At 40.0% G+C, this 25,806-nt stretch overlaps 1 protein-coding gene and 1 non-coding gene across 7 annotated transcripts in view; both read left to right on the forward strand.

Annotated features, from left to right (window-relative positions):
* Positions 1-25,806, forward strand: part of APP (amyloid beta precursor protein) — a 287,131-nt gene that overhangs the window by 208,013 nt on the left and 53,312 nt on the right. For all 6 annotated transcript variants that reach the window (XM_005548883.4, XM_005548884.4, XM_005548885.4 and 3 more), the window contains 2 exons: positions 11,306-11,434; positions 12,309-12,408. In XM_005548883.4, coding sequence (XP_005548940.2) covers positions 11,306-11,434; positions 12,309-12,408 — 229 coding nt within the window. The remainder of the gene's footprint in view (positions 1-11,305; positions 11,435-12,308; positions 12,409-25,806) is intronic.
* LOC123572586 (U6 spliceosomal RNA) lies at positions 24,583-24,687 on the forward strand. The gene has a single exon (XR_006697154.1). It is a non-coding gene; the product is annotated as a U6 spliceosomal RNA (small nuclear RNA).

Consider the following 25,806-nt stretch of genomic DNA (forward strand, 5'->3'; position numbering starts at 1 on the left):
GCTTAAGAGCTGTCTTGTGCCACTGAGGCCATATTCATCATCCAGATTCCCTCCACAGTGGAGCCCTGCTCAGTCACTGCCTTCAGAATGCAAACAGGTCTTCATAGGATGCCATTAAAACCCATAGCACCGTATGGTTTGAAGCTCTGCTTTCTTCCAGCAAACATACGTATTGTAATGTTAATATATATGTTCATTTTATCCTTGAGAACGAAAATGTATTATGAAAATATAAATATTTAGTTTTTGTAGACAAATAGCACATTATTTAAAGATCCAGTAGTTATTCACCTGCCTGGTATGACTGATATTTGTCCTAAAGAACAGATGGGCAGCAGAGTATCCTCACGCCGGAAACACGTGCGCACACACACACAAACACAGTCTCACATAAGCTGTAAGGGGTTTATTCATTGTGTGAAAGCTGACCATGGATCCCAGTTTAAAGATGCTAGGTGGTGTTTGGATTTTAAGCATCATTACCTTGAGTTTCCTTATATAAATGTTTTAAAATCAACAAAAATACTCAATTTCTAATAGGTCATAACACTGACTAGGTGTGGGAAAAGGAGAGGGTAAAATTAAAAGAAGCGCAAATGTACTTTTCTTTGAATAGGCTAACCAGTTAGAGAATGTATGAAGCAGGACCGCCATAGTCCAAGTATGAATATGTCCAAAATTAAAGTAGATTGCTGTAAATCTCTCTAAAAGTCAAGAATATGTCACAGTTGACATTTTTCGGATGATCAGACCGTTTGACAAATCTTTGCGAGGGTCTGAGTTAGTTGAAAATATCTTTTGTTTATGATGTCAGCAGCACTGTGGGCTTCGCCTTCTGGGTTGTACTAATAGTTCTGTTCATCATTAAGGGCTTACACGTTTCACTGTTTGACTAAACAAAGCTCGAAGACATACTAGTCCAAACATTTTCTGTCCTTTCTGCACTCCTAGGTCAGAAGATCTTAGCTCTTTATCCATTCTATGCTAGAGTTTGTCTGAAAGCATGAATCATGGAGTTGTGTTGGGTGCTAAATTTCAGTTCTGTATGCTGTCTTCACTAATTTATGACTGTGGTCTGTACAACCAAAATAAATTATTTCTGAGAACTAGCAAAATACTCTGGAAAAAATTTATGAAACCTACCGGATTTGAAAAAAAGCTCAGCCGGGTGCAGTGGCTCACATCTGTAATCCCAGCACTTTGGGAGGCCAAGGCGGGCTGGTCACCTGAGGTCAGGAGTTCCAGACCAGCCTAACCAACATGGAGAAACCCTGTCTCTACTAAAAATACAAAATTAGCTGGGCGTGGTGTCGCATGCCAGTAATCCCAGCTACTCGGGAGGCTGAGGCAGGAGAATGACTTGAACCCAGGTTGCAGTGAGGGGAGGTCACGCCATTGTACTCCCCCCTGGGTAACAAGAGTGAAACTCCTTCTCAGAAAAAAAAAGAAAAAAGGTCACTAAATGATGAGAGAATTAAAAACACTCCTATTTTCTGCCTTTTAGATAAACTCCTGTCTTTAATTCCCAGGTTTGCCATCTTTATAACCTCTAACTAGGAGCAAGTGATTTAATAAAGGGATTCCTCCTACTCCGTCTGCAAATTGGAGTTAATTTTTCTGCTCTTTCTGCAGTTAATGTTGTTCTAGCTTTTGTTATTCATAATTAGAAAAGCAAAAGGATTAATCGAAAGTTGAGACAAAATTGTAAAGTAGGAAGATGTCTCCCTCCCTAAGAGGAGAAAGATTGTTAGGGGAAATAACGTGGAGGCTGTGGTGACACATCCCTATTAGGAAGTGATCTGCTTCCACGGGAAGGAGAGAACAGATGATAGATGACTCCTGGGTGCGCCTGTGTTATGTCCAGTACAAAATCAGAGCCGTATCAGCAAACTGGATACCCTAGGAAGGGACATTGGGATAACTCGTTGGCCATAAGCAAAAGTTTTGCTCTGGCCTTATGAACTAAGGGGATTAATAGAGATTAGTTGTTCCATGTCCTTCCATCTAATGCATCCATATTGTCAAAACTTAAGAAAACACCAAAGGGGGAGAGTGTGAGAATCCACTGCCATTTTCTCCATTGCTTCATTCAAGACTTCTGTGTCCAACTTTGCATGGGATTATCATTTGCCCTTTTATACTCACCTTAAACTACAAAAATCATTTGTTTGCCTTTCTGAAGAAAAGAAGGTAGGTAAATTTTGCAGTAGACTTTTAAAATTTAGCTCAACTCCTGGCATTAAAGACAATAAAGGTTGTGATTCGGAGGTTCCCGTGGCAGTTTTCCCAAATGTTATGTTTAACTAAGATCATGTCAAGCACAGAGAGATTTAACTCTCTAAAGTGTGATTTTTTAAACCTGCACACAATTTTCTACATTTTATATGCTCAAGATTTCTTGAAATCCAAGGTGTAAAACTGTGAAAATAGTAGCTGTGAACCTGTTTAGGAAAGCAAGAGAGAATTCCTTTGTTCAGTTTTGGAAACCACCAGGGTGCAATTTAATGCTCCAGGAGAGGGTTTTCTGTGACCTGGAAAGGTTAGGGTGATTCCCCTACAGTGAGTCATTTACTTCTTTCTTGGCAGGATTATGCCCAGGGCTTTTAAAGGCTCTTGCCAGTTCACTCCCTTCCATAAGAAACGGGTTCATGGCACAAGTGTCTATTATGATAAGATGCCAGATTTCTAGATCAAGCATAAAGCTATGGAGTGGGACAATAGGACTGAATAATTTTAGTACACTTCCCATGTGAACTGTCAAGTAATAAGCTACATATTCAGACCATGACTGGCATCGAGTCATCCTGCCATTAGTCAAATGTATGAGACTTTTCCCAAGTCCCAGCAACGCCAAATTTGAGAAATTGTATAAAAGAAAAATGAAAAAGTAAATGCATCTGAAAAATGGGGAAATTAATTTAAAAAAATGTACTAGCACTGGGGGCGGTGGCTCACACCTGTAATCCCAGCTCTTAGGGAGGCCGAGGCAGGTGGATCACCTGAGGTCAGGAGTTTGAAACCAGCCTAGCCAACATAGTGAAACACCATCTCTACTAAAAATACAAAAATTAAGTCGGTGTGAGGGCACATGCCTGTCATCCCAGCTATTCAGGGAGCTGGGGCAAGAGAATTGCTTGAACACAGGAGGTGGAGGTTGCAGGGAGCCAAGATCACGCCACTGCACTCCAACCTGGGCTTGTAGTGCAGTGAGACTCCAAGGAAAAAAAGTATTAGCTTTTATCAGGAAAGGCCATTAAATTTTCTTCAATGTTACGCACATCAATTTGCCATCAAACTAGAAGAACACAATATGTGAGATGTTTTGAAATTAATGAAACAAATCTTTTTGAGATGAGTTTGTACATGCTGTGGAGTCCATTAAATATTTTCTGGGAAGAGTTCCCAGTTAAAACTACTTTCCAAAGCACCCAAGCACACTATATAGATAAATCAAGTGGGTTTATTAATATCAATATTTCTGTGAAAATTGGGGAGGCCACTGTTCTGAGGAGCGAGGTGCTTGTTTTCTACTTGAAGACCACGAAGGATATTCTACACTACTGGGCCTATTTCTGAAATTGTATCTAGCTGTAGTTTACCCATTAATTTAACTAACAAATATTTGTAAGCAACCAAATTGTGGCAGGAACTGTGCCTAGAGGTAGAAATACGTTACACTCTTGTTTCCAGAGAGGAAAATGAGTAATGTTCTAAAATGTAAATCTTATGTTTCTCTTTCCTCTTGCTGTAAATGATGTCTAAGCCATTTTGGTAGTGCCTATTCTGAATCCTTTAATAAATTATTTTGAATGATTTTTGTAAAAGACAGTGTGATTGTGAGGTGAGTTTAGTACAAATTAAAAAGTGCCACATCAGTTGCAAACAGCACATAATTGTGAGCTAAACACTCTTTCAGAAACAGTAGTGGCAATAAATAGGATTCGGTATAATTAGTCCCCCTGCGACACATCTCTTCCTCTGTTCTTTGCCATATATGTTAATAATAAGATTAGCCATCTAATGCCAGTATAAGCAGACTGTAGTATTAATACACAAAAAAATTATTGCTAGTAACAGAAGATTTAAAGACATGAGGGTGATCCGGATTCACATGCCTGCAGTTTAAAAGAAAAAAAAAGTGTCTCTTAAACTCTCCTTATCAATATCCTTTTCGTGAGCCACTAAATTCTTATGTTTTTCTGATCATATGAATAACCCATCTTATATGAATATTGTGACAATAGTAATAGCAATTACTTTCAGAGAATATGTTTCTATAGAGATAACAGAGGGGGTTTTTTTCCCTACCATTCCTGTATGAAGGTTTCTGCGTTTTGAATTAAAATTTTAAGAAATTCATCTATGTCCTAGCTTAATAAAATAAACCTCATTAGACAATCAAGAGACCTTGTTATTCTTAGATACATTATTATAGCTCTAGAAATAACAAATGTTAAGCCTGGAGGATTTGTGTTTTGGCCAAAAGTTGTAAGGGCAATTATTTGTTTATTTGAATGAAATATGCATGAATCATATCAAAAGGAGGGAGGTCTTTTTTTTAACCTAAACAAAAATATAAAAGTATAGGGAACTGTTACCTGTGTGAACCCCGCAAATCTGAGACAGGTCTCAGTTAATTTAGAAAGTTTATCTTGGCCGGGCGCGGTGGCTCAAGCCTGTAATCCCAGCACTTTGGGAGGCCGAGACGGGCGGATCACGAGGTCAGGAGATCGAGACCATCCTGGCGAACACCGTGAAACCCCGTCTCTACTAAAAAATACAAAAAACTAGCCGGGCGAGGTGGCGGGCGCCTGTGGTCCCAGCTACTTGGGAGGCTGAGGCAGGAGAATGACGTAAACCTGGGAGGCGGAGCTTACAGTGAGCTGAGATTCGGCCACTGCACTCCAGCCCGGTCGACAGAGCAAGACTCCGTCTCAAAAAAAAAAAAGAAAGTTTATCTTGCCAAGGTTGAGGGTGCACCTGTGTCACGGCCTCGGGAAGTCCTGACGACGTGTGCCCAAGGTGGTTGGGGCACAGCTTAGTGTTACACATTTTAGGGAGACATGAAGCATCAGTCAGTATATGTAAGAAGTACATTGGTTTGGTCTGGAAAGGAGAGACTGCTTGAAACAAAAAGCAGGAAGACCTGAAGTGGGGAGGAGGCTCCTAGGTCAGAGATAGGTGAGATGAACAGTTGCATTTTTTGAGTTTCTGATTAGCCTCTCCAAAGGAGACAGTCAGATATGGGTCTATGTCAGTGAGCAGAGCAGTTGGCCCTAAGCAGTTCCCAGCTAGACTTTTCCCTTTAGCTTAGTGATTTGGGGGCCCCAAGACTTCTTTTCTTTTTACACCTGTTTTTTTTCTTTCTTAACTAAAAGTAGTATTTGTTTCTGAGGGATAGACATAACTACCATTTTATTTGGTATGATTTATTTGCCCACTGTCCAACAAAGAAGCTAATCTGATTTTGTTTTCATTTCCAAGCATGATTCCTAGAAATGTGTTTAGGTGGCCAAATCAATGAAGCAGAACCCTGTATGTCATTCATTTATTGGGAGATCCCCTAAGGTCTTCCTGAATTATCTGATGTTCCCAGGCTTTGCTTATCCAATAGGCATTAGGAAGAAAGGGCTTGAGTTTATGTAGATTCTCACACAATGCTTATCTCAGCTCAGATAAACAGTGAAGGGGTTTCCCAGGTCTCATTATCCCTGGAGGAGCTGAGGCCTGGGGAATTTTGAGAGCCTGCTTTGCTACTCTGTTATTGTGGCAGGCCAAATCTCACTAATGCAGGCCTCCATAACAACTCTTTCAGTACTGACCCAGTGGTTAAGTTAAATACTAAAAGCTAAAAAAAGCCAGTGCCCTTATACAAAGGCCGGAATGTAACAAAAGCCCACCAAGAGTTTTGCCTAGGCCTTTCCTGGCAAAACAAAGGAATTCTTAACGGGACCCATTTAGGATTCACAAGTTTTATTGAGGGTCTGAAGAAACTCTCCAGGCCTCCACAAACAAGTTTACTGGGGTTCTAAAGGAACTCCCCAAACCTCCCTGATTTAGCAGGAGACAAGATAAGAGTGATCACCTTAGCACCTGGACCCATTTAGATGAAGTAAATTTACTGAGGCTCCAGAGGAAGGTCTTCAGGACTCAGAGCTTAGTTACAGATTAAAAGAAGTTAATCACTTATGTCTTGAGGTGGATGTACACGTATGCGTAGACATATAGCTTAGAAGGCATATAAGCTCTGGAAAACTTTGTAATTTTGAGTTGGTCTGGCACTAATTTCCAGGCCGTCTCCCTGTAACAGGTTACAGAAATAAAAACTCTCTTCCTCCCCAGTTCATCTGCATCTCTTTATTGGGCCATGAGATACAGTAGCCCGACCCTCAGTTCAGTCCGGGAACATTATCATCAAACTCTGGGGATTTTCAGGGTAAGTTAGGAATATGTTTTGAAGCAGAATGGCAGTAGTAAATGAGATCAGCAATTGAAAACATGCGAAGACATTCACCATTTAATTATCTGTCTCAATAGAAGATAAGGATGAATTTAGCACTAGAAACCATGAATGTCACAAAAGCCTAACGTTAATACCTTGAATCACTTTCCAGTAATCCTAATCCTTTATCCAGATTGACAGAGGACATTCCTATCTTGCTATTTCTTCTCCCCACACATTAGCTTAGTAATTAGCTAAATAATTTTATGCATTAGCTAAAGAATAATGGAACTCCAGAAACCTAGGACAGGAATTGAGAGACTGAACAAGCTAAATCTGAACCTTCTGCACAATTAAAGGAGCTGATGTTAGCATGGCCCACAGAATATTACCTGCACTTATAAGAACTAGAAAGTCAGGCAAGTACTTCTGGAACAGACTGTCTTTTCTAACCATGCAGTTATTTCTTTGTTTTTAACTTTGTTTTCCTTTGTTTGTTTATTTGTTTGTTTGTTTTTGAGACGGAGTCTCATCCTGTCGCCCAGGCTATAGTGCAATGGTGCAATCTCAGCTCACTGCAATGTCCGCCTCCTGGCTTCAAACAATTCTCCTGCCTCAGCCTCCCAAGTAGCTGGGACTACAGGCACCCGCCACCACGCCCAGCTAATTTTTGTATTTTTAATAGAGACAGGGTTTCACCTTGTTGGCCAGGCTGGTCTGGAACTCCTGACTTCGTGACCTGCCCGCCTTGGCCTCCCAAAGTGCTGGGATTATAGGCATGAGCCACTGCGTCTGGCCAGTTTTTAACTTTGTAAATTGCTTTATAGAACTATCTTAAACTGGGTCCATTTTAGATTCTCCTTGAAGGACCAGATCACAAAGTGATTAGGAGAAGAGGCTCTGGAGCCAGGCAGTGAGACTAACCCGTTCTCACTCTAACAGTAACTAGCTGTGTAACCGTGGGCCAGGGATATAGCCTATGTAACCACAATCTCCTTTGTGCTTCATGCCTCACCAGTAAGGTGGGGAGAGCTGCTATGACTCTGTCGTAGGGCTGAGATGAAGATTTGATGAGTTACCAGCAAAAAGCATTTAATATACTGTCTCATTCAGAAGCAGTCAATACACATTGAACTGCTATGTTCAATTACTACCTAGAGGAAAGAAAGGGGTCTATGATTTATAGATAAGGCCTGAATGAAAGAAATAAATGTGTATTGAGTATGAGCAATGGACTACACGCCATGCTGGGTAACTATCACAGAACGCGTTTAATCTGAAAATACTATCTGAAAGATACTGCCATCTGAATTGCATAGATGGGAAAAGTCAAGGCTTTCGTGTTTATTTTTAAATGTATGTTAACATTAATAATTAATTGGCTGAGTGCAGTGGCTCACACCTGTAATCCCAGCACTTTAGGGGGCTGAGGCGGGCGGATTACGAGGTCAGGAGATGGAGACCATCCTGGCTAACACGGTGAAACCCTGTCTCAACTAAAAATACAAAAGAATTAGCTGAGCGTGGTGGCACATGCCTGTAGTCCCAGCTACTCAGGAGACTGAGGCAGGAGAATCGCTTGAACCCGAGAGGCGGAGCTTGCAGTGAGCCGAGATCGCGCCACTGCCCTCCAGCCTGGGAGACAGAGCAAGATTCCGTCTCAAAGAATAGTAATAATAATAATAATAATAAGTGGTAACATATGCTGTTTGTGGTGATAGTAGAAGAAAAAGGGAGATCCAGATGTTGGTTATCTGAAATGACCTCCACGTTCTCTAAATTGAAATTTAGCTTGAAGTAGTAATGCCAAGGCCAGCCTGGGGCCATAGCATCCTGGTACACCTGCTTGTTGGTGACAGTCCTTTTAGGACAAAATATCGTACAGAAACATTCATAGGTAACTAACTGGAAAAAAAGAAGTTATGATGAAAAGCAGTTCTTACTTTTTTTTTTTTTTTTTTTTTTAATTAAAAGACTGGCTGTTACTCTGTTTCCCAGGCTTGAGTACAGTTGTGCAATCAGGGCTCACTGCAGCCTCAACCTCCTGGGTTCAAACAATCCTCCTGACTCAACTTCCCAAGTAGCTGGGACTGCAGGCATGTGTCACTGCACCTAGCTAATTCTTAAATTTTTATTGTGGAGACAGGTTCTTGTAATGTTGTCCAGGCTGATCTCAAACTCTTGGCTGCAAGTGATCCTCCTGCCTCAGACTCCCAAAGCAATCCTTCCTTTTTTACTTGAAGTGCTTTTTTTTTTCCTTATTTAAACTCTTTAAAGAAAAATTCATCCCATTTTCTTCAAAACAATAAATCCTTTCCAAGGGAGAAAAATGAAATAGAGCAACTAAGAAAGCATCCATGAGGGCCAGGAAGGAACATCATGATTAAATGCAATTAGTTGCAACCCCTTCTGTCTCCAACCTTGGATGTATAAGGGGGATGTTAATAGAACTAGAGATTTCTAAGACCTTGGTGCTTAATAACAAGCAAGCATTGAGGGTGGTTGGGTAAGATCCTGATCACACAACCCTGCATATCAAATACCCTTCACAATCAACAAGAGTCAGCCTTTAATCTCTGATGTTTTCAAATGTGCTTTTTTTTTTTAAAATTCACATGTATAACCTGTCCTCTTTTCGATATATAGAGATCTAGCTTGTCTGTCATTACCTCTTTTACTGCTTTTCTTCTAAGATTTAAAAGGTCATATTCTGATTTGTAAATTCGACCAGATTTCACAGTACAGATGAGAGTTGTAATGATATGTTGCCAAGAACTGTTGCAAGCTGTGATGTCTGTCTGGGGATTATGGAGCAGCACATTTCTTTTAGGAAAAAAGAATAAATAAGGCAGATGAGTGCAAGTTTGTTTTATTTTTATTGTGTATATGTATTTGTTTTCTCGAGTATAGGAGCATGGCCTCTGTGGCAGGCATTCACCAAGCCAAATACAGAGCACCCTCTGGGTCAGGCACTATGTTTTTGGGGTTCCAAATAAAAAAAAAGAAGACCAAATCCAGCCCTATGGATCTCACATTAAAGAGGGGAATAAGAATCATACATAATTTAATAAGTTGAGTTAGGTACATTAATGGGGATTTGCACCATATTTCATGGGAGCACAGAAAAAGGGGACCTCGTTCCACCTGAAATGGCAGGGAGATGGCTCCTAAGTTAACTAAGCAAAAGGGGAAGGAGAGGCACATCCCACAGAACATGGATAACACAACAGAAGCCCCATTACCCTCCGCCCCACCGCCACACACACCATCTCTGGAATAAATTTTGTAGCTTCCAACTGGTTTTCAGGGTACTCATGACACATGGGTTAATAATAACTAGGTTTGCCCAAATGACCAAAATTCTATTCCTGACATGAATTTTCACAGCTGGTTTTTTGTTTGTTTGTTTTAATGAAGAAGAAATGTGTGTCTTTGGAAATCATCCTACAAAATCATATAGTGGAAAGGATATAGTGATGAAATTGTTGAAGACCAGGGAACCTTTGTCCTTACTTTTTATTAGGATGGATGTTTTCAGGTAAAACTAAAATAAAAATGAAATGGAACCAATCAGAAAGAAGATAGGAGCACTTAAGACAATGTAATTGTTGCTGAAAGAAGTAGACTCTGATAGCTCAGAAAGAACTTAATTAAATTTCAAAGTAAAATAAATACAGTTTAGCAATGACCTTTCTCCTAGAAAAATATAATGTCTCTTACAGCTCACTTACTCCTTGGCTTACAAAATAGTGGTTAAATTTCCTGGTTTTCTCATTTTGATTATCGTATATTACATGTTACTGGTGATGGGATTATCTGGGCGACGTTACTCTGGTCTTCAGAATACACACGTGGCAATGTAGTCTCACATATACCCCTGTATACTTGGGTGGGAAAAGAGAAGGACCTAACTTAACCTGAAAGACCTCAAATCTATTCTCTTTCTATAGCAGAATACTCCTATTTAGAAAGAAAATATTGAGTAAGGAGGACAATCATCGTATATGTCGAGAATGCTAAATGCTCTTGTGGAAATGAAAAGCAACCCATCGCCGGGCTCGGTGGCTCAAGCCTGTAATCCCAGCACTTTGGGAGGCCGAGACGGGCGGATCACGAGGTCAGGAGATGGAGACCATCCTGGCTAACACGGTGAAACCCCGTCTGTACTAAAAAATACAAAAAAAAACTAGCCGGGCGAGGTGGTGGCGCCTATAGTCCCAGCTACTCCGGAGGCTGAGGCAGGAGAATGGCGGGAACCCGGGAGGCGGAGCTTGCAGTGAGCTGAGATCCGGCCACTGCACTCCAGCCTGGGCGACAGAGCGAGACTCCGTCTCCAAAAAAAAAAAAAAAGAAGAAAAGGAAAGCAACCGATCTAAGTAATTACCCATTAAGAAAGGAGTAGGAGGCCGGGCGCGGTGGCTCAAGCCTGTAATCCCAGCACTTTGGGAGGCCGAGACGGGCGGATCACGAGGTCAGGAGATCGAGACCATCCTGGCAAACACGGTGAAACCCCGTCTCTACTAAAAAATACAAAAAAACTAGCCGGGCGAGGCGGCGGGCGCCTGTAGTCCCAGCTACTCGGGAGGCTGAGGCAGGAGAATGGCATAAACCCGGGGGGCGGAGCTTGCAGTGAGCTGAGATCCGGCCACAGCACTCCAGCCCGGGCGACAGAGCCAGACTCCGTCTCAAAAAAAAAAAAAAAAGAAAGGGTAGGAGAAATGTTTAGAAGGGAGACCTGCAGAAAGATGATTCACAGCGCGTTCACATCACCAGATGCATTAGTGGAACCTCTAACCCAACACCAGTGGAAGAAGCAGTATTTTGCACAAACTTGAAAAAGAGTTTTTCATTTTCCTCCCACAGCCTCGTCACGTGTTCAATATGCTGAAGAAGTACGTCCGCGCAGAACAGAAGGACAGACAGCACACCCTGAAGCATTTCGAGCATGTACGCATGGTGGATCCCAAGAAAGCTGCTCAGATCCGGTCCCAGGTACGCGCGGGGTATAATCATCTTCTGCAGCTTTGACAATCCAGGATTCTTGCTTCTTGGGTTGAAGACAGGATCCTAGGCGTTCTCCGAGCACCTATAGGTGTTTTCCCTGTGGCAAGAGCTCTTTAACTTCTGGTAAATTCTAAAAACTTGTCTTAAAGCAATATGTGGTTTGGCAATTTTCTTGACTTGTGAAAATAACAAGAAATATAAAAATCTTGATAGTCTACTGCTGATTGCTAAGGAACTGATTAAAACCAATGACTAAAATGCGGAAAACAAAAGTTGTGTGAACTAAAATCTTGTTCATAAGTATGGCTTGCAATCATAAACCTGCCGCAATGTTTAGATTTAATGTGAACCTAAATGAAGCCCAGTAATAATGTATTTTATACTCCCCGCTTCCCAGAGGCTGAAAACTGGGATCCACCTTAGGAACTCTGAAATTTTAAATTTTCTTGAATGGAAGAGTTAAAAATATATATATAGTTAGCATGAAATAGCCAATCAAATTGAGATATGTTGTTTTCTATGAGGAAATTTGCAAAGAAATGTATTGAGGGCATCAGGGTCTGTTTTAGAGAGCCTCAGTATTAGGAATCAGACTTGGCAGAGGTGGCCTTTTTAATTGGCTGTTATAAGCATACAAGATAATGGTCAGTTTAAAGATAAGCCTTAAACCTGAGCTTAAAAGTTAGAGAACAGAAATAGAGAACAAGAAAAATAAAGTTGTCCTTTCAGTTAAACCTTTTAGCAGTAGCAGTGTTTGCCAGTGTTATTTTGGAAGCTTGTATCTACCTGCAGTGCTTGGTAAGAAAAGTAACCATTCCTACCCCAGACATAGTTGACCTGGAGTTGTCATCCTTTAATGCAGGTTATGACACACCTCCGTGTGATTTACGAGCGCATGAATCAGTCCCTCTCCCTGCTCTACAACGTGCCTGCAGTGGCCGAGGAGATTCAGGATGAAGTTGGTAAGTAAGCTGTGCTCTTGATGCTGCACATGGAAATATATGTTCCCCCAGAGGAAAAAGTTATCTGTTTGAGGAATATGAAAGTTAATAGAACAGGTTGTCTTTTATGATGAAACTGTCAGGATGGAACTAGCCTTAGCAATTGAATCAGTTCTTAGAACCTCTCCATACTTGTAAGGCTGGAGGAATGTCACCTGATTTAGGGTATAGTTTTATAATAATTGGACACTTGTTATTGAATTGTACATGGCAGCATTATTTTCTAATTTTCCCAGTCTTGTTATGGCTCTCAAATTATGATGCTTTGGTTCTTTATAATTAATGGGGGGAAAAAACTCATTTTTCATCTTTCGAGGGTCATGATTGTTCCATCTTACAAATGGAAAAGCTCAAACTGAAAATTTGAGTAATTTACTGGCCTGTGTCACATGCATTCTGAGTAGCACAGCCAAAACACATAACTGTGACTTCTGACTTTGAGGTTATTGTTATATTCAGTAAGTCACAGCTCTCTTTGATGGCGGAGCGGGGAAGCCATGAGTGTTCTTTGAACCACATCGTTGTTTAAACTGAAAAGATAGTGGGCTATTAAACTTGTATTCTGAAATAATTATACTCTCACAAGAACCTGGAAAAATAGTACAGAGAGGGCCCATGCGTCCATCACCCACTTGCCTCACCAGTGACGTCTTACATAACTATAGTCCATTATCAAAACCAGGAAACTGACATTGTGTGCCCACTGTCTTTTATGTCCCTACTTTTCTGAATGACTTTCCTAATAACTAATGATTTCATTTAAGGTCTCCCATTTCTGTTTTTCTGCGAAAGGGAATAAAATATCACATGAGTCTCTGTCAACTGCCAAAATGCCCATAACTGTTTAACTTTACTTCACAAAGGTACATAGATGACAATTATGTTGGTACATCTTTCAACGTAAGCATATGTACCTATCCTGGAGATTTAGTGTGTAGTCTACCAACATATAAGCAGTATGTGTCTGGCATATCCTTCCCCATAAAGAATCGTGCCCTTTGTTAATTGGGTTGGAAATAGATACAGGTTATCATCTGGAATCAGAACTCCCAGCATGTTGTTGATGGATGTACCCATTACAGTAAGTCCAACTTTGAAGTGCCTGAAACACCACTCAGGAGAACAGCTGGCCCTCACTTCTTCCGTTTTGTGCCAGTGTTACTCTGCTCCTACTTTCCTGACTTACATGGCCTTGTAAATGTTGTTTGTATTGCTGTGAAATAGTTGGCATGTGTCAGGTGATGATGTTCTGTTCAGTACTGCACATTAATGGATGGAATCGGAAATTATACTTTGAGCTGCGTAACTTGCAAAAGAAACCTCATTATTCAGGGAGGCACAGTGTCCCAGCACTTTGGGAGGCCAAGGCGAACAGATCACATGAGGCCAGGAGTTTGAGACCAACCTGGCCAACATGGTGAAACCCCTTCTCTATTAAAAAAAGAAAAGAAAAAAAGCAACTTCATAGTGTGCCAAGCTTTTGTTCAGAAGGAGCAACTCAGTGTTGAGCAAGAATTCATGACGATAGTGGAGGTGGAGTTTTTAGTCTACACCGTGAATTGAGAACAGAGATTTCCAATTAATTTTTCACTGTATCAAGTTTCTTTAGCAAACGAATATACTTTTCAGATATACTTGGAGAATAGACATCAGTAAGAAACATTTAAAATACTGTATATTAAATAAGTGTAAAAGAGTTCTCCAAAAAGTTGTAGAAGATACAAAATCAAATAATGTATCAGTCTTAATGAACTGAAGCTAAAATCTTCTAGATAACATTTTTTTTCTCGCTATCTTAAGCCTATTTTCACATGTGACTTCAGTTGAAGTGGCATAGGCAATACCAGACTATAGGGAAATAAGCCACTACAAAGGACTAAAAAGTTGATGACCAGTATTCCACCCTCACCCAGCAATTACTGTTGACTCTTTATAATTAAATTATTAGAACTTTTTATTTGGCACTATACTGCTGAACACATTAGCCAGTAATTAGTCACACTTCCACAGAACAGATGGTGGTTCAGATATCTTGAGTATTACGAAATACCCAAGAACAGGACAGCACAATAAACTTCAAATCTCAGTAACAGGGAGGATATTTAGATAGTTCGTATCGTGGAATCTTTTTCTGTCAAAAGAAAAAAAGAGCCATTAGGTTGGATTAAGAATATTTTACATATATGCTCTTAATGTATGTGTGTGTGTGTGTTGTGTGTCTGTGTGTGAGTGTATGTAATATGCTCTTAATCCAACCTAATGGCTGAGTTTTTTTATTAATGACTATATATATACACACACACACACATACAGACACATATATGTGTGCGTGTGTGTGTGTGTGTGTGTGTCATTCTAAATATACTAGAAATGCCACATTCTGAAAGACAATCTTTTTTAAAAATCTTTCATTTGGAATCATGGGTGCTTCCATTTTTAAATGACTGTTCTCTATAGAAAGAGAAGTTTGCAGTAATGAACCCTGTACACTATCTGAGCTCCTAGTGTCAAAGCTACAGAAGTGGTTCGCTGGGAAGAATAGCTTTTCTGGGTTGAACCTAGCTGTCATCTATAGTCCTTTTTTCATTTGAAGGAACGTTTAAAACAGTACGCCACTTTTTAGTAGGAATATAGTTGAAACTTCAGGATTGGCCACGGGTGCTAATTGCTTAAGCCAAATGTTATTAGAGGTTCCTTATGTTACTCTTTTTACTTTTGTATGTGTTTGAAATTTCTCATAATAAAAAGTGTCACTTTTAGCTTACTTTCTAAGTAGGTTCTTCATAGATTTTTTTTTCCGGGTTATGTCTTGTACTGTTTCTAATATTCTCTGATTAAATGCTTTGTCATTAGTCTGAGTTGCATTTATTTGCCATTTCTATATATAATCAAATTTTAGATTTGGAGTCAGTTCAGTACAGATAGGATACTAAAATTCAGAGACACTGGCAAAAGGAGAAAATTTTAAAGTCCCGAAAAATGCGTGTCTTTTGTACAAAAGTTTGTGCTTATAAATGCAAGCAATTAGGCTGTGCTTAATGCAGTCAAACATCTGTAGGGAGGTACAATGGTTTAATGAAATAATGGTAACAGGTGCTTTATGGATAAGAGGTTTTCACCAGTCTAGGGAACTGCCAGTATCTTTAGTGGGACAAGTATATCTGCTTCAGTAAATTACGCTTCCAATTAGAATTCTCTTTTATAGGTGAAAGGAAGAATAGACTCGTGCTTAGAAAGAAAGAGTGCTGTGGGTAAAGGGGAAAATTGACATCAAATTTGTGAGCAGTAAATTGCAATCAGAGCATAGGGTTCATCATGCTTGTGAGTTCTGGCCCTGGCCCTTTTGTCTTCCATTGTGCTTCCCTGAGGCAGCCTGTCTGTTTATGCTACTTTCCCACTAACTTCAGTGAATCCCAGATTCATAGGCCTAACCACAGCCAGCGTACTGAATCCCAGTGCCATATTCCAGACCCCAAATATCCCATGTGCCTCTGAATGGGCAATCAATGTGTGTAAGACTCATGTCCTTCTGCAAATTTACTTGTTTTACACACACTATTCTGAGTTCTCTTGGTTGGCCTAAACTTATCCATGATGCCTTCCTCTCTCTCACGCATTATTTCTTATCAGTTGCAAGTCCTGTATATTCTGCCTCCTGTGTTCATGTGAAATCTCTGCACATCCACTCCTTACCTGAGATCCTGTCCTCTCATCAGTGTCATTAGACTCCCAGCCAGTCACCCTACCTCTTGTCTCACATTGGCCCCCTCCCACTTCAATTCCTCCTTTTCGGAACTACGCAACTTCCCTGCAGGAACCAAAAAAAAAAAAAAAACAACTGTAGGCTGGGTGCAATGGATCACCTGAGATCAGGAGTTCAAGACCAGCCTGGCCAACATGGTAAAACCCCATCTCTACTAAAAATAGAAAGATTAGCCGGGCATGGTGGCAGGCGCCTGTAATCCCAGCTACTCAGGAGGCTGAGGCAGGAGAATCACTTGAGCTTGGGAGGCAGAGGTTGCAGTGAGCCACGATTGCACTATTGCACTCCAGCCTGGGCGTCAAGAGCAAAACTCCGTCTCCAAAAAAAAAAAAAAAAAAAAAAAAAAAACTGCTTGTGGTTTTTCCTTGCTTGAAAAGTTGTACCTTTCAAGATTCAAGTAAAATGCCCAAGTCCTATAAACCCGTTCTAATTTGCATAGAGAACAGAGAAAAGAGCTGGCATTTGAGTGACAGCCATGTAGCCAGCTAATAGTGCCTGTTTGTGATAATGCTGATGGTCAGGTTCTTTCTTTATGAATGTTCCCCCCGAGGTACAGAACCCCCATATAGAGATGTGGCTTTCTTGCATTTCACACAAAGGCAGCATATGGGCTAGTGATGACCTCGCAAAATTCAGTGGTAGCATCCCCGGTTTACAGCTGAAGAAACTGAACCTAAGAGAGGCTACCAACTTGCCCCGCCCAGATAGTAAAGTAATAAAAGTGGGGTTCTCTCTCCTACCCATTTTCCTCTCTGAAGTAGAATTTTCCCCTACTTAACCTCAATTGGAAAGCACTGGGTATCCACCTCCAATACCATACTCTTAATTTGTAGTAAATTGTTTACATATCTACCAACCCTCTATCCTGTGAACTCTTCCAGATATATGTTGGTCATCCTTGCCTCCTCAAGATCCAGCAGGGACCCTGGTACGTTTTAGATATTAGTAATTATAAATATAAGGTTGAAGCCAGTCCCCAGGATAAAAAGGCAGATGCTCCTTAACTTGGACTGATCAAGTGAGCTCCTCCATAACCCTAAAGAACTGCCCGAAACTCCTTCCTTGACGTCTAGCATAAGCGCCACACAAAACAAATTTCTTTGCTAGGCCACAGCTTTCTCTAAAGCTGTAATTGATCAAGTCAACTAAATGGATGCGGTTGGCAAAGATAACAAAGCATAAATCAGGATTCGGAGGACTGTTATTAATAAAATTTTACAACATGGTCCTTTTTTGTACCATGACCCCTCTGCTCTTTGGTCATCTACCCAATTCACATACCTTGACACTTGATTTAATTATGCTGCCCTCTTTGACCGCCAAGCACAGTCTGAAGCTATTCATGTGACAAATAAGTGTGAATTTTCCTGTTAGTTATGTTATAAAAGGCCCGTGTTTTATTTTTTTATTTATTTTTATTTTTTATTTTTTGAGACAGAGTCTCGCTCTGTCGCCCAGGCTGGAGTGCAGTGGCGCAAGCTCTGCTCACTGCAAGCTCCGCCTCTCGGGTTCACGCCATTCTCCTGCCTCAGCCTCCCGAGTAGCTGGGACTACAGGCACCCGCCACCACGCCCAGCTAATTTTTTGTATTTTCAGTAGAGTCGGGGTTTCACCGTGTTAGCCAGGATGGTCTCGATCTCCTGACCTCGTGATCCGCCCACCTCAGCCTCCCAAAGTGCTGGGATTACAGGCGTGAGCCACCACGCCCGGCCCATGTTTTATTTTATAATTTCATATTTTTTCATTCCATTTTAATTTTTATGTGCAAGTTCCCAGGCTCAGTCATTTATTACTTAATGTTTTTATAAACAAAAAAGTTATTTTCAGGCAGATTATGAAGATTTTTTTGCAAAGAATGGCGTCAGGCATTGTTTGTATATGGATAAAATCTCCTCTGTTTTAAATCACTATGTAGAACTTTCTTAATATTTTTTTCATTCAACAAACGATGGAATCATTATTTCAGTGAAAATATGGCTGCTCTTCAATGTTCATATTCTGCTTTAATTATTTTTTAATCCTTCAAAAGGGCAGAATCCCTTTATCCCTTCAACCTTTGCTTTGTCAAATTGTTATTTAAAAATGATTGGTGTTTTTTTGTCCTTTGTAATCTTCCTTAAATCTCTGCTAAAAGGATTCTATTCTACTCTCTGTATTGGCACTGAGGTTATTTATCAAAGTGTGCTTCTCTTTGCAGCTACCTCAAGGCTAAAAATGTAGCTCTTTTCAGAGATGGCTGTTTTACAGAATGCTGTAACAACCAATTTATGAGAAAGGCAGTAGGAAATAAAGAGGGAACAAAGGCATAATTGTTTCATATCCATTTTTTTTCTTCTAGCATTCAAAATTAATAAAAACATGAATTATTATAAACCAGATGCAGGAAAGATCTCTGCCTGAATAAATCCATAGTGAATGGGGTGAGATTGAAAGTTGTGGCGGGGAATCAAGAAATTCGCAATAATGAAAGAATGCTTATTTTTTATTACAATTTTACTGTGGCCTCTTCATAAAATGTTCCACTTTTCAGGAAAAATGCAGCATGGTTATTTCAAAGACAGTGTTTCCATATTCTGTTTCTAATAAGCCTATTGATTTGGGGGTTTAGTGAGTCCAAAGTAGACAAGGTTTAAAATAGAATATTTATAGCACCTCTCAGTCCAACAAAATAGAAAGTTAATACTATTGAGAATTTCAAGTGTCCCTATGTGTAATTGTTAGTCAAGGATGAACATCAAAAAAAAAAAAATCATAAAAGCAAAGTGAGAGAGAGCTGTCACTTTGTTCTTATAAGAACATAGCTGTCACTTTGTTTATCATAAGAAATGACTTTTAAATTTATATAGATTTAATAGTTTACAGCTGACTTAAGTATTTAGATATAAGAACTCTCTCACTGCAACCTCCACCTCCCGGGTTCAAGTGATTCTCCTGCCTCAGCCTCCCAAGTAGCTGAGACTACGGACACGTGCCACCACACCTGGATAATTTTTTTGTATTTTTAGTAGAGACAGGGTCTCACCATATTGGCCAAGCTGGTCTGGAGCTTCTGACCTCAGGTGATCTGCCCACCTTGGCCCCCCAAAGTGCTGGGATTATAGACGTGAGCCCCCGCACCCAGCAGGAACAGTTATACTTACCATCAACAACCAAAGCCTTGTTCCCCCATTGGTTTCATAATAGTCTCAGAGCCCCTTATTCATATATTCCCTAGTGTTATTAACTAACAGACATGACCTATAAGTTTAGCTGCCTATGTCTAAATGTGTATCTTTGACCCAAGACAACTTCTATTCCAAAATAGAACCATTCATTTATAAATGAAAATGCATTGTCAAATGAATGGACCTACATATAAAGTATTTTATGCTTCAAAATGGCAAAGTACAGTATACTATTACAACAGCCTCCTAGTTTTCTAACAGTTGTGAAGGGGTGGCCTGCCCCTCCACACCTGTGGGCGTTTCTCATTAGGTGGAACGAGAGACTTGAGAAAAGAAATGAGACACGGAGACAAAGAATAGAGAAAGAAAAAGTGGGCCCAGGGGACCGGCACTCAGCATACAGAGGACTCACGCGGGCACCAGTCTCTGAGTTACCTCAGTATTTATTGATCATTATCTTTACCATCTTAGAAAAAGGGAAGTGGCAGGATAATAGGATCATCATAGGGAGAAGGTCAGCAGTAAGACATATGAATAAAGATCTCTGTGACATGAATAAGTTTAAGGAAAAGTGCTGTGCCTTGACATGCATATACAAACATCTTCATAAACCTTTTTAGTACATAAAGAGCAGCATTGCACTAGCAAGTCCCACCTTTCGCCCTAAGGTGGTTTTCTCCTTTCTCGGTAAACAGAACATACAATCGGGTTTTACACCGAGATGTTCCATTGCCCAGGGATGGGCAGGAGACAGATGCTTTTCTCTTGTCTCAACTGCCAAGAGGCCTTCTTTCCTCTTGTACTGGTCCTCCTCAGCACAGACCCTTCACGGGTGTCAGGCTGGGGGACGATCGGGTCTTTCCCTTCCCACGAGGCCATATTTCAGACTATCACATGGGGAGAAACCTTGGACAATACCTAGCTTTCCTAGGCAGAGGTCCCTGCAACCTTTGGCAGTGTATGTGTCCCTGGGTACAATGAGATTAAGAGAATGGTGATGACTTTTCACAAGCATACTGCCTTCAGGCCCTTGTTTAACAAAGCACACCCTGCACAGCCCAAAATCCGTTAAACCTTGAGTCACCACAGCACATCTCTTGCAAGGACAAGGTTGGGGGTAGGGTCACAGATTAACAGCATCTCAAATACAGAACAAAATGGGGTCTCTTATGTCTACTTCCTTCTGTATAGACACAGTAACAGTCTGATCTCTCTTTCTTTTCCCCACAAGTTGGACTGCCATGTTGAAATGTCTCCACACGTAGATACAAATGTGTACATGCCGGTACACTTGATACTTTAGGTCCCCAACTGGTCTGTCTACAGACTTGAGGTTACAGACCTCAGATGTCGAACTCACCCATAGTAGTGGCTCGTAGAGTGATTTGTATACATTTAGCTCTCTATGCCTTTTTTGGTTGTGATAATATGTAAGTTCTCTTTTTCTTGCTTTGGAGTTTAATTATAGAATCTGTAAATATAGTGTATGTCATCCAGATGATCTGTAGAAGTCATTGATAATGACCTTTAAAAGTTCACATGTAATACAGCATCTATTTTCCTGAATGATTTTTATAGTTTCCCCATTTGGCAAACAGATACTTTCTTTTGTGTATTTCTACTCCATAATTTTAGGAAAAAGTAAATCATTTTAGCTACATTTAAAAAAAAATACACTTTCTAGGAATAATCAGTGTAAAAACTGTTTCCTTTAAAAAAAAAAAAAAAAAAAACTATCTCTACCATTCTGTCAGACAAATTATTGACCTTAATATGTATAATCCAGTGCAGTATATTGATCTTGTTTATTGTGCTCCAAATGGACGCTGGCAGAAATTTGATGAATTAAACATCAACCACAGTGTTTTCTTCATGCCATTGCAATGATTTATTATGGATTATTTTGTTCAGTTCAAATAAATGATGTATGTTCAGATTCTTTGCCCATTTTTTAATTGGGTTATCTACCTTTCTTACTTTCTTTTTTTTATTTTTATTTTTACTTTTATTTTTATTTTTGGAGACAGTCTTCCTCTGTCACCCAGGCTGAAGTAAAGCAGCACGATCTCACTTCACTGCAGCCTCCGCCTCACAGATTCAAGCGATTCTCATGCCTCAGCCTCCCCAGTAGTTGGGATTACAGGCACGTGCCACCACACCCAGTTAATTTTTTGTATTCTTAGCATAGGAGAGATGGTGTTTCACCATGTTGCCCAGGCTGGCCTCAAACTCCTGAGTTCAGGCAACCTGCCCACCTCGGCCTTCCAAAGTGCTAGGATTACAGGCGTGAGCCACTCTGCACTCTGCCTGACTTTATTATTGATTTGTAAGAATTTTTATATATTCTTCATACTATTAAATTCTTATCAAATACATTATTTGCAAATATTTTACCCATTCTGTAGGTTGTATTTTCACTTCCTTGATAGGATCCTTTTGACACACACAAGTTTTCAATTTAGAAGTCTATTTTATCATTTTTTTCTTTTATGGCAGTTATTATGATATTGTATCTAGGAAACCATTGTCTGAAACAAGGTTACAACAATTTATACTTGTGTTATCTTCTAAGAGTTGTAGTTTTAGCTCTTACAATTAAATCTTTGATTCATTTTAATTTTCATATATGGTGTGAGGTAAGGGTTTGACTTCATTCTTTTGCATATAAATATCCAGCGTCCCAGCACCATTTGTTGCAAAAGACTATTCTTGCCAGGTGCAATGGCTCATGCCTGTAATTTCAGCACTTTGGGAGGCCAAGGTGGGCAGATAAGTTGAGCCCAGAAGTTCAAGACCACAATGGGAAACATAGCAAGACCACATTTCTACAAAAAATTATCCAGGCATGATAGCATCTTTCTGTAGTCCCAGCTACTCAGGAGGCTGAGGTGGGAGGATCTCCTGAGCCTGGGTAGGTTGAGGCTGCAGTGAGCCTTGATCATGCCACCTGGGCAACAGAGCAAGACCCTGTCTCAAAAAAAAAAAAAAGAAAAAGACTTATTTCCCCTAGTGAATGGTGGTGGTACTATTACACAGAATCAATTGTCCATAGATAATATGGGTTTATTTCTTAATTCTTAGTTATTTTCTTTGATCTGTGTGCGTGTGCTTATTGTAGTACCAAACTGTTTTGATTATTGTAGCTTTGTAGTAAATTTTGAAATCAGCACGTGTGAGTCTGTTACCTTTGTTCTTCTTTTTCAATATTGCTTTGAGTATCCGAGGTCTCTTGCATTACAACGTGAGCTTTAAGGTCTTCCTCACCCCTACCACCATTTCTGCAAAAAAAAAAAAAAAAGTGAGGATTGCATTGGATCTGTAGATCATTTGGGGGAATATTTATATATAAATTTGTTAATGAGGTTTTAAACAACACTTTAACTACTAGAGCTGATATCTGGTGTGAAATGATTCCGCCTTGAGCCCCATTCAGGAAGGTTAGTATTTAGAAGCAGCAAGAGAATTGATTTAGTATGCTGTCATCTTTTACTCCAAATTATGGTGCGATTCCAGAGGAATTATTTGTGAGCTTTTCCTTAAACCATAATGACTGTGACATGTCAGTAGTTTTTGTCTGTTTTTATGCCATTCTTTTATTTTTGTGCGTGTGTGGGCACCTCAACCAAATGGATGGAGCCTGAGGCAGGGTCTCCCACGCCAAAGTCTGCTGTTTCTTTTGATGATCCAATGCAGTTCCGAAGCTATTTTCTCAACTCACCAGCTCGTTTGTATGGCCCTGTAATTTGAAACAAAATCTAAAAAGAAATCTGAAGTAAAATGATTGGGGAGTGAAGTCAGACCACAGTGGTGGCTGTGGGACTACTTCCTGGCATGGAACACTAGAGCAGATGTGTCCTGATTTTTTTGTTGAGTCTTGGGAACAACCAATGATTTTGGACTGGAACAAGGGTTGGTTATTCTGTTTTTCACAAGCATCTGCCTTCAAGGTTCATTTTTTTAAAAGAGGAGGAAAGAAAAAATCAGTGATGTTTGCCACCCTGAGTATGGAGATGAATCCAAATTGAGATTAATTTTGAAATATGTTTCCACAAACACTAACTGGGAATGACATGAATTTGTTTCATGTGAGACAGAGTTTGGAAGGCATGTTAATTTGCTTCTTGGTGTTCAACTCAGAAACAAATTTTGCATGTATTCTCTGAGTAAGCTCCATTATTAACAGTTTTCCTGCCATATACACTATGGACTGCTTTAGAAAGCAAATCATAGAACGTTAGTTATAACATCTCATCAAAAATAGTGGATCCATCTAATAGCCAGTTCCAAGTTATGAGACGTGTCCGAAGGAATGTTGACTTGGTGTGCAATCTAAACACGATTTATGAAGAGGCTTTGGACTTGGAGCATGAAACAGGTGGTCAGAGGGTCAAGGGCAGGGTGTTACTTAATTTCAGCTCCTGTCAATGGATTCAGTGACCTCAGATAGCACATTTAAAATAGCATGTTTTATGTGTTTGTCTTTTGATAATTATGCATTTACATATGCTCATGAAAGCGTGAGTTAAATCTTACTTTTTTGAAACAGTGCTTGGCAACAACTTGTTTTGTCTTGTACGTGTCTCTTTTGTCTTTGCTTTTGGTTCCGGGGGCATTGAAATTTGTCTGCCCATCCCCTGAGGACAGATGTTTAGGTGTGGACCTATGTCTTCAGCTTCCTGTATAGTATTGAAGTTGCTATAGCTGCATGTTCTCTAAAATTTTTGTACATGTGATTTAATTGTTAATGCTTATGATTTTTAAGTATAGTATTCTGATAGCAAATAGATTTTGTCAAGTAAAAACTAACTTTATCATCACCATTGAGATATCACTAGGTATATGACTTAGTTCTCAGTCACCACTTTCATTTGTAAGGAAGTCTTAGAGGTTTTCACAAGTGCATATATGATAGACTGGGCACGGTGGCTCATGCCCGTAATCCCAGCACTTTGGGAGGCCAAGGCAGGCAGGAGTTCGAGACCAGCCTGGCCAACATGGCAAAACCCCATCTCTACTAAAAATACAAAAATTAGCTGGGCATGGTGGCACATGCCTGTAATCCCAGCTACTCTGGAGGCTAAGGTTGGAGAATCACTTGAACCTAGAAGGCAGAGGCTGCAGTGAACTGAGATTGTGCCTCTGCACACCAGCCTGGGCAACAGAGGAAGATTCCATCTCAAAAAAAAAAAAAAAGTGTATATATGATGCTTGCTTTAGCAGCACATACACTAAAATTGGAATGATTAAAGAGAAGATTAACCTGGCCCCTGTGCAAGGATGACATGCAAATTTTGTAAAGTGTTTTATATGAAACTTTACTTATATGAGGTGCCTAGGGTAGTAAATTCATAGATACAGAAAGTAGAATGGTGATTGCCAGGAGCTGAGAGGATGAGGGACTGTGGAGTTAGTGTTTAACGGGCACAGAGGTTCAGTTTGGGAATACTGAAAATAGTTCAGTGGGGAAGATGGATGGCCGTAATGCATCATCCATCACAGTTGCACAGCAGCGTGAACATACTTAATACCCTGAGCCTTGCACTTAAAATGGTTAAAATAGTAAGATTTATGTTATATGTATTTTACCATGATAAATATGTATACGTACATTCATATCATTTGCCATTGTGAATAGCAAGGAGATTCAAGAAATAAGGACACAGGATCTTCAATAAATATGTATTAAATGCTTCCCATGTTCCATATTCTTTGCCATTGCCAGAGACATCACAGGTATGAGGGCACAATCTTTGTTCCTCAAGTAATTTAGAATAATTTAGAATTTGCTTGGGGAGACTTTGGATAAACAAGAAAGAAGCTGCATCCATGAGGTCAAGGGAAATTGGTTGCTGTGTCTCGTAGCATTTGGTAGTCTCATTAGACAACCGTTCTTACTCCTGTTGTTTGCTGAAATTTATTAGTGAAGGAAAGAACCTTAGTTTTCAGTTCGTTCAGCCACATGATTTCATAGGCTCGGGGAAACCATGTAATATGCCCAAGGTCAGACGTGGTGAATAAGACTAAAGACTGAATCTATTCCAGTGTCCCTGTGTCCAGTGATACTTCCTTACTGCTGTTGCCAAGTTAAACAAAACTGGGTTTGCAGAGCTGTTTATTCACTTTCAGCATCTTTTCATTGACAATGTGGTATGTAGAAGAAATGTCCCTCTTTTAGCACTTGTGACTCAGTACTAAGATGCTTCCCAAGCTCAAAGCTCCACACCCTTAAATATGTAAGTCAGTGTTAAGATATTTAAAGAGAACACGAATATCAGATACATGGTGCGTGTTGCAGGATTTTTATATTATTTTGTATCTTCTGCTTAGAAGTCATAAGCCAGCCCATGAAACATGCCAACAAACATACCTTCTTCCATGTAATTATTGCAGCCAGATTTTTCAGTGCAGGACAAGCAAAGGTTTCTCTGAAAG

This window comes from Macaca fascicularis, chromosome 3 (assembly GCF_037993035.2).
Source record: "Macaca fascicularis isolate 582-1 chromosome 3, T2T-MFA8v1.1".
Lineage (NCBI taxonomy): Eukaryota > Metazoa > Chordata > Mammalia > Primates > Cercopithecidae > Macaca > Macaca fascicularis.